Below are 19568 nucleotides of genomic sequence, written 5' to 3' on the forward strand. Positions count from 1 at the left end.
AAGCCATAGCAACCAGATGGCAGTTAAAGGAAAACTATACCCCCAAAATGAATACTTAAGCAACAGATAGTTGATATCAAATTGAATGACATATTAAAGAATCTTACCAAACTGGAATATATATTTACATAAATATTGCCCTTTTACATCTCTTGCCTTGAACCACCATTTCGTGACTCTATCTGTGCTGCAATTTTCTATTTATGATTACCCAATGGCACATACTACTAAAAAAGTATATTATTATGATAATGGTTCATTTACATGAAGCAGGGTTTTACACATGAGCTGTTTTACTCAGTATCTTTTAATAGAGACCTACATTGTTTGGGGGGTATAGTTTTCCTTTAACATTTCAAGACTAGGAGTTGCAGGAAAAAGAAGTCAATATGTGAAACACAGAAAAAGTTGTTGTTTTTTGCAAAATCTTTAGCAAAGTGGACTCTTTTTAAACCTGCTTATATTTGCCATTGCTGATAACATACACACAGAGAATATCATGTTGGGTTCCCTTTTGTATATTTAAGAAGGAAACTTCTGAGCTCACAGTAAGAGCTTTCTACACACAACAAACTATATTAAATCCAAGTATTTGAGTATCTAAAAATTTTTTTTAGATCAAGCCCCTTTTTGTCCTAGATTTGGCCAGGGTCAGCCCCTTACCTAATACCAAAGTTTCAAATATATGTAAGCATTTCTTTATCAGTTATTTTGCTATAGTTTCAAGAACAGCTGCAAATCAGCGTTAACCCAAACTTCACCTTATTTGTTCATAGAAATATTTGGGTATATACAGGATTGGGAGCCAGTGAAGGGATATGCATAGGGGAGCAGCTGATGTTGAGCGGTAAGATAGATGAATGAATCTGGCAGCCGCATTTAGAACAGATTGGAGTTGTGAAAAGTGACTTGGAACACGTGCAAGGAGTAGGTTGCAGTAATCAATGCGGGAAATAAGACACTGAATAAGTAAGTGTTTTGGTTAATTCTAAACTGAGATATGGTCGTATTCGGGCAATGTTGCTTAGCTGAATACAACAAGATTTTGTGAGTGTTTGAATATGTGGTGAAAAAGACAGATAAGATAATTCCTAGACAGTGTGCCTGTGTGGTTGAGTGAATGGTGATGTTGTTTACGGTGAGTGATATCTGAGGGACAGGGGAGGATCTTGGAGGAAATATAATGAGTTCTGTTTTTGAAAGATTCAGTTTCAGGTGGCGCTGTGACATCCAGGAGGAGACAGCAGAGAGACAGTCTTTGTAACTTGGGATAGGACAGAATTAGAAAGATCGGGAGTAGACAAGTAGAGTTGGGTGTCATCAGCATAAAGGTGATACTGAAGTCCAAACGACTAAATACGTTTTCTTAGTGAAGTAGTAAAAACAGCAGAGGGCCTAGAACAGAGCCTTGAGGAGCTCCGACAGAGAGAGGGAAAATAGTAGAAGTAGAGTTAGAGAAGGCAACTTTAAAGGAACGGTCAGACAGATAAGATGTAAACCATGAAAAAACAGTGTCACGAATGCCAGCTGAGTGTAGTATGTCTATGAGGAGCGGGTGGTCAACTGTATCAAAGGCTGCAGAGAGATCTAGAAGGATTAATATGAAATAATAACCTTTAGACTCGCCAGTATAAGATCATTGGTTACTTTGGTGAATATAGTTTCATTTGAGTGTGTTGGGCGGAAGCCAGATTGCAGCAGGTTGATAAGGGAGTTGTGAGTGAGATGTTGGACCAGGTGTTTGTAAACAAGACTTTCCAGTAATTTGGATGTGAATGGGAGAAGGGAAACTGGACAATAGTTGGCAGGAGAGCTGGGATCAAGGGAAGGTTTTTTGAGGATTATTTTGAATAAAGATGGAAAAGTACTAGTAGAAAGGGAAAGGTTAAATAGCTGGGTAAGTGCAGGAGAAAGTGCATCAGATATTGGGTAAAGGAGATGAGCAGGTTGTGGGTTTTGAGCACGCTAGAAGTTTGCTAACTTCATCTAGTGTGGCGGGGGTGAAGGAGTGCATGCGAGTGGACTGCAAGATAATCTGAGATTGTTATCATATGATATGCTCAGTCTAATGAGAGCACAGTCTTGGGCAGTTATGCAAATCAGCTTATACCTATATCTCACCACAAAGGTCAATGCTTTAGTTCCTCTGTGGGCCCAGTCTCACAGTTTGGGAACCTACACTCTAGATATTCTATTCTAATTTTATCCTTGGATATACTGGAGAAATTGTAAATGGTACATGTTCTGTTTTATTATGTACTCACTGGATGTTCTTTAGTGTTTTAGAATGTTTTATTTTTTAGAATATCATGGTTATTAAGCAGCAGTGTTGTTTTCATTCTGTAGAGCATTGTGCGCTGTGATGAAGATGAAGCTCATGTGGCATCTGTGTACTGTACAGTCTGTGCAACTCATCTCTGTGCAGACTGCTCCTTACATACACATTCCACTAAAACACTGGCCAAGCACCGACGTGTACCTTTAGCTGACAAGCCTTATGAAAAGACTCTGTGCTCCCAGCACCAAGTCCATGCCATTGAGTTTGTATGTTTGGAAGATGGCTGCCAGACCAGTCCCCTCATGTGCTGCGTCTGCAAAGAATATGGAAAACATCAAGGACACAAGGTAGGTTTCGGCAGAATAACTGTAGACGTATCAATGGGATGCTATTAAGAAAGAATACATATTTTATTTGGAGGGCTAGAAATTTCCCAGGGATGCAGAGCTAGATGTCAGAAATTCATCTTGATGGCGTGTGTATACCTTGTTAGAAACTACAATAGAAACTCTAGTTTACTTGGGAAGCAGAAAAACTGGTGTAAAATAAAGGAAATGTATTAGAGCAATTCAAGTTTCAAGTATGCAAAATAAATAAACTCAAGAGTCAGCTTCTGCTCAACCACACTGAGATATACAGGTATGGAACCTGTTATCCAGAATACTCGGGACCTGGGGTTTTCCAGATAAAGGCTCTTTTCCCTAATTTTGCTCTTCATACATGGGGAGGCTCATTTATCAAAGTCCGAATTTATCTCAATATGATCTAAAAAAAACTCAGACCAAATCCGTACGGGATTTTTCTCCGTATTTATCAATACACTTTTGCGAAAATTTTGTTTTCGGAATTTAAACCCGAAAACTGATTTATTTGGATTTTTGCCCGAAAACTTTGATTATTGCACGAAACCCATTGCAGATTGAAAAATCTTTGGGACTACTCCCATTGATTTATATGCAACCTCAGCAGGTCTGAGATGCCGGATTTATGGATTCTGACTTTCCCCATCCTCGGGGTATAATAAATTCCAAAAAATTCATATTTTTTTTAAAATTACGATTTCATACTAAAGAAGCACAAATTTTTCGGATTTAGAACATCTGCTGCTAGCATTTTATCCCACATACCTACATCACCAAATGCAATATTTTCTTGACTTGTCTGTTACTGACAGTAGCCTCAAATTCTTATATTTCATTAGCTGTACACAAGCCAAAAAGTCCTCACAGACAGGAAACACAAAAGGTACTTATGGCGTTGGCAGCGTTTTTGTCATTTCACCGTACGACCGTCCCCACCAAACATTTCTTTGGTACAGTACTAAAATTTCCAACAAAATGGCAGGCCCAATGTAAATGTCTGGAAACAAAGTGACAAAATTGTATCGCTTGTGAGACGGTGAATATTTAGGGGGTTATTTACTAAACCTTGATTTTTTTCTGGTCAAGGTTTTTTTAGAGATTTATTATACCCTGACGCTGCATAAAGTCAGAATCTGAAAATCCGCCATCTCAAACGTTTCGAGGTCATATAGAAGTTAATGGCAGATGTCCCTTTTACAATTTGAAGATATCATGATCTGTGCTGGGGTTTTTTCCTGATAATCTGATAAATTCGGGGGATTTCGGCCGAGTGATTCTGGCGTTAAATCCGAATAAATGTGTATGATTTGGGGTTTCGCGAGTTTTTTCCCGACCCGACTTTTTTGAGCTATTTTATTGATAAATAAGATAAAATCATGGATGGGAGTTTGATCGAGCTTGGTTTAATAAAAATATGACATCAATTCGAGTTTTAGTAAATAACCCCCTGAAAGTAGTTCCCAAAACTTTAACAGCCCTGTTGAGACACCTCACAAGGGATATGTTGTATGACAAAACATTATATATGCATTCAGTTGGATTTAGGGGACTATATTTCTGTGATATTTAATATATTCACTATTCAACCCTTTTTATCCACGAGCCACATTCAGATGTTGGGGGCAACACAAGCATAACAAATTTTCCTGGGTGGCAGAAAGTAAGTGCTGTGATTGGATTTTTGTGAGTCCTTATGTGGATTAGAGGCTCTGTTTGGCAGTACACCTAGTTTTTATACAACTAAAACTTGCCTCCAAGGAATGCAAAAATAATCACCTGCTTGGAGATTACTGGGAGCAATATCCAAGGGGTTGGAGAGCAACATGTCGTTCATGAGCTACTGGTTGGGGGTCTCTGTACTACAAAACAACATATTGTGCTGTTGGTAATGAAATAATCTTGTAATGGGAGTTCCATGTACCTTTCTCTTGCTAAGCATGCTGTTTTGGAAACGGAAGCCAGCCAGATCCGTGCTTCTATTTTGGACATGGCCCACTGTATAAGGTCGTTTACAGAGGAGATCTCCGAGTACTCCAGAAAACTGACTGGCATCGTTCAGCAAATTGAAGGAGGGGAGCAGATTGTAGAAGATGGAATCGGAATGGCTCACACAGAACATGTAATTATTCTTTTGTTTTTTTGGAGGGGTTTCAACTTCACATTTTAAAAGCTTTATTGCTGAATTAAAGGAGAAGGAAACTGTAGAAAAAAAAACCCGTATACCCCCCTCCCCCCAGGCTAACTGCCTCCCTGGGGAAATGCCCCATACTTTATACTTACTTGTCGCAGATTCTGGCAACGGACTTCACGGCATCCATCTTCAGGGTCCCCGGTAAGCTGACTGGGAGATCGGTATGTCGTCGCATGCGCAGTTGGAGCAATCTGCCTGTTTTCGACAACTGCGCATTCGCTGAAATTTGCGGACATTGCCAATCTCCCAATCAGCTTACCTAGCCGTGTTTGCCGAAGGGAAGGATGAGGATTCGAAGAAGACCGAAGACCCGGAAGATTATGCCCATGAGTTCCGGTTCGCTACTCTGCATACATAAGTGAGCGTGCTGTCCAGGGGCACTTTCTGGAAGCAGGGGAGAGGGGACTATCTAAGGTAGTAGATAGGGCTTTTCTTATTGGGGGGGGTTTAGTTCTCCTTTAAGTGGTATATGACTATTGTGCTATATGTATCTGAGAGCTTAATGCCATTTAGTTACATAATAAATCTCTATATTTATTTTATACATACATATATAAGGAACACAACCAGGCGTGGTCCTCTCCCTACAGGTCTGTATAGGCCCATGTTAGCGTCCAGTCATTGGCCCCATGGGCCAGCAATTGATTTGACCTGGCATATGTGTGGCCACACTGGCCAAATATCTGCTTGTCTGTCTATTGGATCTTTGTATAGCAACACGTACAGAAGTACTGTATATGTTAAATGTGATGATCCATAATTATACCTTTTTTATCTCTCTGGGTTGCAGGGTTATAAAGAAATAACAGACTATTTAGATCAGGAGCAGAGATCATGTTTCAGTTTCAGCCATACAGACAGGCAGCAAACATCATTTCACTGCAAGACAGTAGCTACACACACAACTAAAATGATGACTATTCTTTTATGCAGGTAGAAAAAGTGGTTATTACACTTTCAAAATGTGTTTTTTGGCTCTAAGTTTATTGAACCCATTGTTTTCTGGCTTAAATTAAAATTAGAGCTCACCACAGAAAAATTTCAACACTTTCTATTCATTCCTATGGGATTTTTAAAAGCATATTTATCAAACGGTGAGCTGCATTGATAAATACGATTCTAAAAATCCCATAGGAATGAATAGAAAGTGGAGCTCTAATCTCACATTTTGATAAATCTGCCCCTAAGTATGTCATAGAATGGCTAATTCTAGTCAACTTTTCAATTGGCCTTTATTTTTTGCTTATAATTTTCAAGTATTTAAGTATTTGCCTTCTTCTTCTGACTCTTTCCAGCTTTCAAATGGGGGTCACTGACCCCATCTAAAAAAACAAATGCTCTGTAAGACTTCAAATGTATTGTTATTGTTACTTTTTATTACCCGTCTTTCTATTCAGGCCTCTCCTATTCACGTTTTATTATTTTTTTTTATAATTACTTGGGTAATTTTGACCCTAGCAACCAGAACTGCTGAATAAAAAGCTAAACAACTCAAAACCACAACTAATAAAAAATGAAAATAAATTGCAAATTATTTCAGAATATCACTCTCTACATAGTACTAAAAGTTAATTTAAAGCTGAACATCCCCTTTAATATTATTTTCCACTGTTCAACAAAAGACGCAGTTCTGTGTTGCTTCTGATGGTGTTGGATTTACCTACGTGCGGAACACTTCATATTACTATAAACCCTCACTACCACAAAGCATTTTTGCTGCTACAAAGAGTATTGCTATGTCACATTCTCCGTTTAGGAAGGACAGCTTACAACTGTTTGGCTGCTGAATTACAAAAATGTGCCAAACTGTAGCACCCATTCTTATATCTACTAAAAGGCCAGTAAGTGGGAGAAATGTCTCCTCATTATAGACTTGCAGATTTGGGGCCTCAAGAAAATCCCATCCCAAACTCAAATTGAGTTTTTAAAATTGTATTGGAGTTTTTGGATTGCATTCATCCGAGTTTGAAAAATGCGTTTTTTTTTATTGTCAAAACTGTCAAATTCTATTAGGGCGTTATTCAAATTTGTTTAAAGTTTTTTAAAAAAAAATCTAATTCAATTTCCGAGATTTATCGTACTCTGGCCTTCAACTTCGACTATTCGTCACCTAAAACCTGCCGAATTGCTGTTTAAGTCAGTGGGAGAGGTCCAGGGATCAATTTTGAGTTGTTTGCAGCCTTACTGACACTCCAGTTTTTTTTCGAAGAAAAAAACCTCAAATTGCGTTTTTAAAATTTGAATCGAATTGGAATCGATTCCATTCATCCGAATTTGAAAAATGTCTGTTTTTTTTAAAATAAATTTTGATTAGTCTAATTTGTGGGAGCTTAGAGGAGTTTTTTAAAAACTCATATGAATTTGACCTTTGATAAATGTGCCTTCCCAAGTGAAGTCAAAGTGGGTTGATTCCAAAATGTATTGTGCACAAGACACACTAAACTTTTAAATGCAGCGCCTTTGTCAGGCTGAGACAATACATCTTCCCATTACCCCACTATGAACTTGCACCTTGTCACATTTCCAAAACTTGCATACGTGTTTAAATATAAATTTATGGATCTGAAGTCCTGCCAGTTTAACCATTTGTATCCAAACTCTCACTCTCTATCCCAAACTCAGTGCATGTACACTAGAGTCCTGCAGCGGGTTGGGTACCGCGGGTTACCCACAAAAAAAGCAGGTACCCTGCGGAATGAGGGGAGGCATTTCAGGTGCGGGTATAGATGCGGGTCTGTTGGTTTGCGGGTCTCTTCCTGCTTCAGCTCTCTCCCAGCAGCTTTCCCTCCACTCTTCTCCCCCTCCCATCTGACTTCACAGCTCTCTTACATCACAAGGCGCGCTTCTGTCCCTCTCAGCCACTTTTGATGATGTCACTTCCGGTGTGCAGCAACATCACTTCCAGTTTGATGGTGGTCAGCGGGTTGCTGATACGGCAGTTGCAGGTCCGGGTCGGGTAACGGATCAAAGTGGGTAAATATGCCGGTTCAGGTCGGGTCCGGGTCTTAGAAATTGGTTCCGCGCAGGACTCTTATGTACACATCCCTTCAGTACACCTTTATTACTGCAAAATGGCTGCACTTTTACCCTTCACTCTGGATATTTGTACATAGAATTATTATGCATAATGTTTAATATCAGTAATGGCTTCTATACATGCTTTGTGCTTGTCCACAAGCCATTGATACATTTGGTTTAAACATCCAATGATCTGATCTTGTGATTCTGTGTCATTGGTTAGGTTCCAGGAACTGCAGAGAACGCCCGCTCCTGTGTCCGAGCCTATTTCTCCGACCTACATGAAACACTTTGCCGTCAGGAAGAAATGGCCCTCAGTGTCGTCGATGCACACGTGAGAGAACAGCTGATGTGGCTGCGGCAACAACAAGAAAACATGACCATTCTCTTGTCTGAAGTCTCAACTGCTTGTCTGCACTGTGAGAAGGCTTTGCAGCAGGTATCCAGCACTCTCAGCACTCTCGGCACTCTCAGCACTCTCAGCTGCTTTGCTAAAGGCTTCTAAGGAAACACCTTCGTGCAAAATTACACACATACATATGGTTTCAGTTGACCAATTCCATTCCCTTTTGGGCTTTACATGTTTACATTGGTTACTGCACATAACATATTAGCAGCTTGTACAGAAAAGATCAGTAAAAGACATAGAACTAGTTCAAGACCTCGGCATTTTCATTTACTTATAACAGACCACAAGCAAGAGAAGGAGCTTTTTGTGTTTGTTATGAAGATGGTGACATGACCGCTTCTGAAAAAATATATATATATTCAGCTATAGGACCTGTTATCCAGACTGCTCAGGACCTGGGTTTTCCAGATAATTGGTGAATTGGATCCCCATACCTTAAAGGGATGGTTCACCTTTAAGTAAACTTTTAGTATGTTATAGAATGCCCAATTCTAAGCAATTTGTCAATTGGTCTTTATTGTTTATAGCTTTTTAATGATTTACCTTCTTCGTCTGACTTTTTCCAGCCTTCACATAGGGGTCACTGACCCCATCTAACCCCATCTTGCTCTGTAAGATAAGCTACACACTTATTGTTATTGCTACTTTTTATTACACATCTTTTTATCCAGTCCCTCTCCTATTCATTTTCCAGTATCTTATTCAAAGCAGTGCATGGTTGCTAGGGTAATTTGGACCCTAGCAACCAGACTGCTGAAATTACAAACTCTGCTGATGAAAAAGCTAAATAACCCAAAAGCCACAAATAATAAAAAATGAAAACCAATTGCAAAATGTCCCAGAATGTCACTCTCTACTTCATACTAAAAGTAAATTTAAAGGTGAGCAACCTCTTTAAGTCTACTAAAAAATCATTTAAAAGATAAAGGAGCCCAATAGGCTGGTTTCACTTCCAATCAGGATTTATTACCGTATATACTCGAGTATAAGCCGAGTTTTTCAGCCCTCAAAATATGCTGAAAAACTCGGCTTATACTCGGGTCAAGCACAAAAACGGTCGCCGGTGCCTAAGAATAGTCGCCGGCGTCCAAGAATAGTCGCCGGCGTCCAATAATTAGGATCAAGTACAAGTTACTGTTCTATTATTACAGAGAAAAGGGAAATCATTTTTAGTGATTCAGCTAAACCACAGGCTTCAATCTAATAGAAAATATTTGGCTAAATGTTGTTAAATATGTCGGCACATGATCCCAAAACTTGATAGGGAAAAAAATGGTTCAAAATGTGCATTGTCATTGTGCAAACACGGAGAATAGACCTCCTAACTAACTTGGCTCCAATTGGCCTTCCACATTCTTGCTCCAAATTGGCCTTCCACCAAACACTAACTAAAATAGAAATTTTGGAAATTTTCGTGACATTTTTAGTGCATTTCAGTGCATGCGCATTTGTACGGGACCGGAATATTACTCCAACTGCGCATGCGCCGAAAACAACGGTCTGCTTCCGAAGTTTTCTCTGCAGAATGCCGAGTGTTGAGAGCACACCAATGTTAAATCCAAAGTCATGGAGCGTAATAGAATATTAGGTTACACATCAGGCACACTATCACTTACTTTGTTTATAACTACAGACTAAAGGTTTTATGTAATAAAAAACAGTAAGTTTGCCCCGGAAAAATAACCCATAGCAGCTTTCATTACATATGGGGTAAGTGTCAAAATATTATGTGACCCATTATTGTTTGGCCATAGGATGACTGCAGAGTGGTGTTAGCCAAGCAGGAGATCACTCGACTTCTAGAGACGCTACAGAAACAGCAACAGCAGTTTACAGAGCTTGCAGATCACATTCAGCTGGACTCCAGTATCCCTGTCACATTCACAAAGGTATGTAGTGCTCTATGGAATGTCAGTGGGCTGGCAGGATTATGTTTTTGACATGTTGTGCAGCAGTATGGGGGAAGCTTTTGCAGCAAAATATATTGGGGTCAAAGTACAGGAACATGTAGGCGGAATACTGGACTGTGGGTTTTTCTTACTGCAGAGGTAAAGTGAAAATAAATTAAAATAAAATGTGTTCTCAAGTGATTCAGCTAAACCACAGGCTTCAATCTAATAGAAATTATTTGGCTAAATGTTGTTAAATATGTCGTCACATGATCCCAAAACTTCAGATAGGGAAAAAAATGGTTCAAAATGTGCATTGTCATTGTGCAAACACGGAGAATAGACCTCCTAACTAACTTGGTGATTCTGGCTCCAAATTGGCCTTCCACATTCTTGCTCCAAATTGGCCTTCCACCAAACACTAACTAAAATAGATTAAGCAACTGGAAAACAATGCACAATAATTACTTTATGCTATGAAAATGTCTTCTACTTCTAAAAGTAGATATACACAGCAAGATCTGCTTATTTGGGGAGTCTGCAAAACAAGTGGATCTTTGCCAACTCTTGTCCTGTTTTGTTCTCCTTGTCTTGTCCTGTTTATGTTCTCTGACTTTCACCTTCTACACCCCTTACTGGTGCCTTACTCAGTCCTTGCCTAGTTAGCTTCATCCCAGCATCCCCTGCAGCACTCTAGTAGTCAGAGTTCTTGTATGTGTCTCTTTTCTCTGTTTGTAGTTGGGCCTGTTCTGTCCCTCCAGTCGCGAGGGATCTCCTGCCACACATATGGGATGTGATTTCTTTCCTCCTGGCCCAAGAGTCTTTCTGTCAGATATAGCAGTGTGGTTAGGCATGTAGATAACTAGATTGCTCTGATCTTTCTGCCGCACATCTTGTTTGTTTAGAAGACTCCCGGGTGGTCATACAAATCCATCAGGAATATCTGAGTTTGTTCAAGTAGAGCTGCTTTAGTGATGTGCGGGTTGGGGGGGGTTTTCTCGACCAGCACCTGACCCTACCCTCACCTAGCCTGACACGAGCCCGCCTCCTCCACACTAATTATAGGCCCCCCCAAGCGATGACATCACAAAGGGGGTGGGTTAAGCACGTGCCTATAAAACAGAAGCAGGAAGCTAGTAGTTTAAGGTCGCGCGTAGGGAGAGCAGGCAGGAGAGCAGGCAGGAGAGCAGGCAGGAGAGCAGGCAGGAGAGCAGGCAGGAGAGCTCAGCCGAACCTGCCCAACCCGAGGGTATCAGACTGGCCCACACATCACTAACCTGCTTGTGGCAAGGTTTGCTTTCTTGTCTATCTTTGTAAAAGTAATGCAGGGAAATGTATTATTGGTGCTTTAGAAAACTGAAATCTTGTTTATTTTGTCCTTTAATTTGTAGGATAATAGAGTCCATATCGGCCCAAAAATGGAAATCCGGGTTGTGACTTTGGGATTAGATGGAGCAGGAAAAACCACCATTTTGTTTAAGCTAAAACAAGACGAATTCATGCAACCCATCCCAACAATTGGTGCGTAGTGTCTGATATCCATAGGCTGCTCTCAAAGGAGTTGTTCAGTGTAAAAATAAAAACTTTGTAAATAGACAGGCTGTGCAAAATAAAAAACGTTTCTAATATACTTAGTCAAAAATGTAATGTATAAAGGCTGGAGTGACTGGGTGTGTAACATAATAGCCAGAACACTACTTCCTGCTTTTCAGCTCTATAACTCTGAGCTAGTCAGTGACTTTAAGGGAGGCCACATGGGACATAACTGTTCAGTGAGTTTGTAATTGATCCTCAGCATTCAGCTCAGATTCAAAAGCAACAGTTATGATCCATGTGGCCCCCCCCTCAAGTCTCTGATTGGTTACTGCCTGGTAACCAATCAGTGGAAACCAAGAGAGCTGCAAAGCAGGAATTAGTGTTCCAGAGAGTGGCTTGTTACTAATCTAGATAAATTATGTAGAAATTTACTTTTAATATGTTTGCCTCCTTCCCACCCTACTCCCCCCGTGTGTGAAATAAGTTTAGGGGCTTTGTCCACTTATATTTGCATTCTGTGCAAGTGTGGCCTGTTAATACAGACTCATTGGCAAGACTGCAATACATTCACTTCTGTGTTGTCGCATGGTGAAACTCACAAAATGGCAAACACATGGTTAAAACGTCAGTGTGTAAGAGCCCTTGTGGGCTTGTTTCTTCTTTTTAATTGGCTGGGAACAATGGCATATACACCTGTGCTAAAAGATACTCAGCCATTCTGCTTTACTTACTGCTGTGATACCAGTTGGTTTTAATGTTCCTGTATATTATCCCCAATGGTTATTGCTTTACAGAAATCTTGTTGTTTTTAAGGTTTCAATGTCGAGACTGTCGAATACAAAAACCTGAAGTTTACAATTTGGGATGTTGGAGGGAAACACAAACTTAGGCCATTGTGGAAACATTATTACCTGAATACCCAAGGTGAGGACGTCAAGCTCTGAGGTCTCATTCTTTTGAGCCTTGGGCAGATGTGCTACAGACCAGATTCCATTTAATGTGTGATTTCTGTATTTTGCTGATATGATTTTCCTAATTATTTTTTCAGTAGTATTTGCTACATCTGATCCCCACATGTCCCTAGAGGCCACTTTTTTTGGTCCCTCCTGTGGACATGACTAGTGTGCGAGCAACTTTTATACACAAATCTGCACACACACAGTTTTCTGCAGTAGGGGAACACCCTCCCTTCATCATCCTGATTCATCTTCTGTACCTCAAGATTAATGTTTTCTCCGATCATTGTTCATCAACCACAGGGCTGAGTGAGATCATTTTATGCACTTGGTGCAATGTTGTGCAATAATCCCTGGAAAGTGTAGCAAAGCACTTTTATAGGTACGAGGCCTAGCTTCCATTGGTACATACTATTTTCTACGGTATATTTACTTTTTGGATGTTTTTACAAAGGTGAGAAATATCTACCATATTCACTGATTCAGGCTCTGCCTTTTAGTATCTCTGAATCAGTGAAGGCAAAACCAACCTGGATATAGTAGAGGGTGCAGGATCATTAGGGCTGGTTTAAGGGAAGATGGAATCATTACCGTATATACTCGAGTATAAGCCGTCCCGAGTATAAGCCGAGGTACCTAATTTTATCTCCAAAAAAATGGGAAAACTTATTGACTTGAGTATAAGCCGAGGGTGAGAAATGCAGCAGCTTCTGGTAAGTTTCAATCTCGTTTTTGGATGACTATTCTTAGGCGCCGGCTACTATTCTAAGGCGCCGGCGAATATTCTTAGGCGCCGGCTACTATTCTAAGGCGCCGGCGAAAATTCTTAGGCGCCGGCTACTATTCTAAGGCGCCGGCGAATATACTTAGGCGCCGGCGAAAATTCTTAGGCGCCGGCTACTATTCTAAGGCGCCGGCGAAAATTCTTAGGCGCCAGCTACTATTCTAAGGCGCCGGCGAATATTCTTAGGCGCCGGCGAATATTCTTAGGAGCCGGCGACCGTTTTTGCGCTTGACCCGAGTATAAGCCGAGGTAGAGTTTTTCAGCATATTTTGGGGGCTGAAAAACTCGGCTTATACTCGAGTATATACGGTATTTGATTAGTGAGTAGCAATTTGTGGCATGTACATTAAGGATGTTTTTTACCCCAATTTATGCCATCCCCTTTCAGTAAAAGGAGAAGGAAAGGCTAAAAATCAGTAAGATTTATCAGAAAGGTCCACCTAAATATACCAGTAAAGCCTCAAAGTAAAGCTGCCAAAAGAAACCCCACATTCCTTTCCTTCTATTGTGTACTCATGGGCTTCTGTATCAGACTTCCTGCCTTCAGCTTAAACCTCCAGGGCTAGGGCTTGAGCATGCTCAGTTTGCTCCTCTCTCCAACTCCCCCTCCATTTTTCTTCCTCCCCTCCCTGCTGTAATCTGAGCACAGAGCTATGAAGGAGCAGGGCAAGACTCGGGCAGGAAGTGATGTCACAACAAGCTAATATGGCAGCTGCTATCCTAAACAAACAGAGAGAGTTTCTAGAGCTTATACTCAGGTACTTAAAGCATTCTGCAGAATAAATATAGTGTTATAGCTTGCACTATTGTGGCTAATCTATTAGCAATAAACTGCTTTCCTTTTTAAAGGACAGGAGAAATAGTTCTCAAACTGAAGGGCTTCAGATTTAGATATCTTTTGATAGCTTTTGAGACATCGAGGCCCCAGCATTGCTTCATTGCCCTAGGGTTTCTTTTACTCTGCCCCTGAGTACCACTTTGATGTAGGTGTATCTTTTAATAACCTATGTATTCATTTCTTTAGCCTAAAACCTGTGCCATTTCGTTTGTTCATAAGATCATTACTCCCCAATTCTCACTCTTGTTTTGTCTGTGGCCCCTGTGCAGCGGTGGTGTTTGTGATTGACAGCAGTCACCGGGAGAGAGTCACAGAAGCACACAGTGAACTTGCCAAGCTGCTTACTGAGAAGGAACTGAGAGATGCTCTGCTGCTAATATTTGCCAATAAACAGGTAAGGAAGTCAGACAGAAACCGCATAGTTAATATTAACTGCAGTTTATGATCAAAGCATGCCTAGGGACATAAATTATCATCTGAATTGGCTGTATTGATTCCCCCAACACCAAAAGACCTTAGTGCTCATTTAGTACAAAACAATTGCCTTGATTTAAACCACAATGCTGCATTGCTTCCCAGAATTAAACTGGCCTTACACTGAAAAATCATTGCGATCTTTCCAAGATATGTCCACCTTGTTCCAAGCTGTTGATTGGCTTGTTAATGCGGTTCACGCCCCCAACAGGATTTTTAAACAAGTTGCACCATTATTTGAATGATTTTCCAGCAAATGTTGTTTGGGCAGGTTCATCTCAGGGGGCCCATACACATTCAGATGAGCTGCTGGCTAGGTTTGAAGGGGCCGAATCAGCAGTTTAATCTATCCCTGTGTATGGCCAGGTCTGGACTGGGAGTCAAAATAGGCCTTTGCATTCCAAGTATACAGAGGCCCAAACAGTTTCCTACCAGCCCACTAAACAGTAACTTTCTATGGAACCATACAGCAGCCCCTCTGGCATTTGCCAGAACATACAGATTGCCAGTCCTGGCCTGTGTATGGCCACCTTTATTGTGTAACTGTAGTCGCTGCAAACTTGTACACATTTTTGAGGCAGATACAGTAGGGGCAGAGACTTGTGCTGGTAAGTGAATAGCTTGCAAGTGGGTGTAATCTGCACCTGCAACATAAGGGGTGGCACACCTGCAGGATACAATTCTGAGAGAACCTGTAGGCGCAAGATACATCTGGAGACTTGTACTTACTGGGGCTCATTTATAAACTTCATGCAGGGCAGATTGGTTCGCACAGTGAATATATTTGCCCTGCACATGGATATATTGGATAAGAGCAATTTTTTGTTTCGCACTGCGAATGTCCACATCCTCATACTTCTTACACATGGCAAAAAATCGCATGGCAACACTCTGCATTTGAGTTCGTCGAGACTTTGGTCATGGAGAAAATTTTCGCAAAACAGTTTTCGCAAATTTAATTATTGTCAACGCTATTTTCGCGCACAATGACCTCGCACAGTGCCTGCACTCACGCAAACGCCCATCTCATTTGTGAGCAGTGCAATATTTTACACTCAGGAAAAAACATGGGCAATATAACCATTTGCGAAAAACTTTATACATGACTCCCACTGTCTGGTCAAGACCAGTGTTAAAGGGGTGATTCACCTTTGAGTTAACTTTTAGTATGTTATAGAATGGCAATTTCTAAGCAACTTTCCAACTGGCCTTTATTAATTTCTTATAGTTTTTAAATGATTTGCCTTTTTCTTCTGACTCTTTCCAGCTTTCAAATGGGGGTCACTGACCCCATCTGTAAGGCTGCAATTTATTGTTGTTGCTACTTTTTATTTCTTATCTGTCTACTTAGGCCCTCTCCTACTCCTATCCCAGTATCTTATTTAAATTAAAACATGGTTGCTAGGGTAATTTGGACCCTACCTATCAGATTGCTGAAATTACAAACTGGAGAGCTGCTAACTAAAAATCTAAATAACTCAAAAACCACAAATGGTAAAAAGATGAAAACCAATTGCAAATTGTCCCAGAATATCACTCTCTACATCACACTAAAACATAACTCAAAGGACTCACAGGACTCCCTTGCACCATAGTGTTCCAGGTGCCCCTTAATCTTGCAGTGCTCTAATCAAAGGGCAGTTTTACGGTGACAACGTTGCTTTAAGTCAGGCTAAGGGTAAATAATAACCACACACACTTTTAGTAGTGATGCATTGTTTTGCTTTCTTTTACCTGCATGCAGGGTATACCTTGGCATTTTGGGCGCTGCATATTGAATGCTCTGTTCTGTCTGCTTCTCTACACAGGATATCACAGGTTCCCTCTCAGTGGAAGAAATGACTGAGCTCCTGAGTCTTCACAAACTGTGCTGTGGCCGCAGCTGGTACATACAGGGCTGTGATGCCAGGAGTGGGATGGGGCTTTACGATGGTCTCGACTGGCTCTCAAGGCAACTGGTGGCAGCTGGTGTGCTTGATGTTGCCTAACTGGAGCCAGTGGCAAGTAACAAGTGTGTGTTTGTGTGTGAGTAGCGGTTACTGACTGCTAACATAAAGGTGGCCTGTTTGAGAATAGCCTAAATCATGTCTAACCAGCCAGTGGCGCTGTGATTGTTGGCCTTCTGGGAGCACCACAGGTTGGTTACGGCCGGTATAAAAACATAACTTAATTGACAGCTAGAAATCATATCTCTTTACATCACTTTGCTAGAGCTAGTGCAAAAACTCTCTCCGGACTTAGTAGTTTTTGTGATGCCTGACTGTGAAGGTTGGAAATACAACTAATTCGCTAGGTAAGAAATTGTTGCTCTTATTTAATATGTATAACAGTCTAATGTTTACACTACACTTACAGTATTAATTTAAGCGACACATTAAAGCCTTTCCCAAACTAGCCATGGAATCGTAACATCGTAGGTTATACGGAACCCACTGCTGCGGCACAGCTTGGCGATGAATGGGTTAAAGGCGGACCCATGACCAGTCCAAATAAGCTGTGTGTGACATTTCCATCCATGCCTCCAGCTGTATCATCATACAAAGGTCTTGGCTACAGAACTCTATGTTAAATGTGTAATACAAACTACAGCATGATAGAGACCTCTAGTGACCAGAAAGAGGTAAAGTTTCTCTATATTCAAATAATAATTTATTATATCATATTAAAATGACAATAACCCCACATGGAGCCTAACGCGTTTCATGCTTACCCAGTGGGATCGCCTATGACTAAGTGCTGGGTAAGAATGATATGCGTTAGGCTCCATGTGGGGTTATTGTCATTTCACTATGATATAATAAATAATTTTTTAAAACGCATGAATATAGAGAAATGCTTTTGAGTCCAGCTGTATCATGTCTTAAAGACACAGTTTCAGTGTAAGTGGCGTAGCGGTAATTTAACGTTCGCTTGTGGCTTAAGCAGTGGAGCGTGTCGCTTACAAGGTGCACAAAAGTGGAGTAGTTGAGCGGCTTTATTTTCTTTTTTCAGCATTGGCTTCTGTGCTGTGTGTGTTGTAGGCACAATGTTAATAGTGAGGCTCCAGCCCAGCAGCTTTGAGGCGTGACTTAGATTTAAATAGATACAACACAGTGGCGTAGCATGGGGATCATCCAGGGTCCCAGTCATTAATATAGATCTAAATATAGATATAAATAAAGCTTCTCTTAATGTGCTTTTAACTGGAACATCCAGCAGCGGCGGCACATGTTCTGATGACTCCGCAACTACATGTCTATAGTGACAGACACTTTATGAAATAGATGAATAGGCAACAGAGCAGCCCATGGACGTGTAATGTGTGGGAACTTGTGCTCTAAGAGCTACATCCAATTATTAAACATGATCTAGAGCTTTTAGTGGCATCATGAGTCTGGAACCGGAACCCTGGTGATTGCACCTGCTCTATGAACATGAGCTCAATGTCACAAGATAATGGAAAGAGAAGAGCTGTGTGCATAAATCATCATCAAATTGTTAGGACACGGGGCTCATTTATAAACACCGGGCAAATTTGCACCTGGGCAGTAACCCATAGCAACCGGCCAGTTATTCAGCTGCAGGTTCTGTGCTCAGCCTGCAGCTGGCTGAAAAAAGCTAATCACTGATTGGTTGCAATAGGTTACTGCCAGGGGGCAAATTTGCCCAGCGTTTATAAATGAGCCCCAGAAAGTGTTGGCGTGGCAGAGAAAACGTAACGTGTGACATTAGGCTCAATATCTGGCAGTGCCCTAGGTAAGCTCATACCCCTATATGTAATAAAAGGCACCAGTAACCCATAGCTACCAATAAGATGGTTGCTTTTAAACAGGTGACCAGTAAACTACCTGCTGATTGGTTGCTAAGGGTTACTGCTCCTGGGCAAACTTAGTGCCTTTTATTACATAACCCCCATAGCGTTGAAAAGAGATAAGAAAAGCTCGTCATACCCGTCCCTATACCCACAGCCGCCCTGAATGTCTCCCAGTGTTCCCTGATACACACAGGCAGTTTTGGGGCAGAGGGAGGGGCACTAAGCTTAATTACATTGTGTATGACATCAGGCATGTCCAGTTTGCAGCCCCCCTGCTATAGTATAAATGTTCCATATACTCAGCCATGGAAACCCACTGTAGTCTCCAAGCTGATCAGAATGAGGATGAGAACATGGTAAGACTTGGTAATGCGAGTGACAAAGTCCGTCCATTGTAATGTAAAGCCATCGCTCCCATCTCTTGTTTTTATCTTGCAAAAAGTGGCAAGAACTGTGAGCTGGATATTCCTGATTGACATTGTTTTTTAAGCAAAGGCCTCGGCCCTGTAGCATCAACAAACGGCCCCTGTTCTTAAAGGAGAACTAAACCCTAATAATAAATATAATTTTATATACTGAACTTCTTGCACCAGCCTAAAGTTTCAGCTTGTCAATAGCAGCAATGATCCAGGACTTCAAACTTGTCACAGGGGGTCACCATCTTGGAAAGTGTCTGTGACACTCACATGCTCAGTGGGCTCTGAGCAGCTGTTGAGAAGCTAAGCTTAGGGCTCGTCACTAATTATCAAGCAGAAAATGAGGTTGGTCTGTAATATAAACTGATGCTACTGGGCTGATTATTAAATGCTGATGCTAATTGCACTGGTTTCTGTGCTGCCATGTAGTAATTATCTGTATTAATTACTAATCAGCCTTATATTGTGACATTTCTATTCTATATGTACTGTATATTGTGAGTGGGTCCCTAAGCTCAGTAAGTGACAGCAGCACAGAGCATGTGCAGTGAATCAGCAGAAAAGAAGATGAGGAGCTACTGGGGCATCTTTGGAGACACAGATCTTTACTGCTAAAGGGCTGTG

At 41.0% G+C, this 19568-nt stretch overlaps 1 protein-coding gene across 1 annotated transcript in view; it reads left to right on the forward strand.

Moving 5' to 3' along the window:
- trim23.L (tripartite motif containing 23 L homeolog) overlaps nt 1-19033 on the forward strand; it is a 23628-nt gene extending 4595 nt beyond the window's left edge. The window contains exons 4-11 of the mRNA XM_018265745.2: nt 2347-2625; nt 4577-4759; nt 8073-8288; nt 10013-10147; nt 11539-11668; nt 12497-12607; nt 14531-14655; nt 16544-19033. Of these exons, the coding sequence (XP_018121234.1) occupies nt 2347-2625; nt 4577-4759; nt 8073-8288; nt 10013-10147; nt 11539-11668; nt 12497-12607; nt 14531-14655; nt 16544-16723 (1359 nt within the window). The 3' untranslated portion in view covers nt 16724-19033. The remainder of the gene's footprint in view (nt 1-2346; nt 2626-4576; nt 4760-8072; nt 8289-10012; nt 10148-11538; nt 11669-12496; nt 12608-14530; nt 14656-16543) is intronic.
- The last annotated feature ends 535 nt before the right edge of the window (nt 19034-19568 follow it).

Source organism: Xenopus laevis, chromosome 1L, assembly GCF_017654675.1.
Source record: "Xenopus laevis strain J_2021 chromosome 1L, Xenopus_laevis_v10.1, whole genome shotgun sequence".
Taxonomy (NCBI): domain Eukaryota; kingdom Metazoa; phylum Chordata; class Amphibia; order Anura; family Pipidae; genus Xenopus; species Xenopus laevis.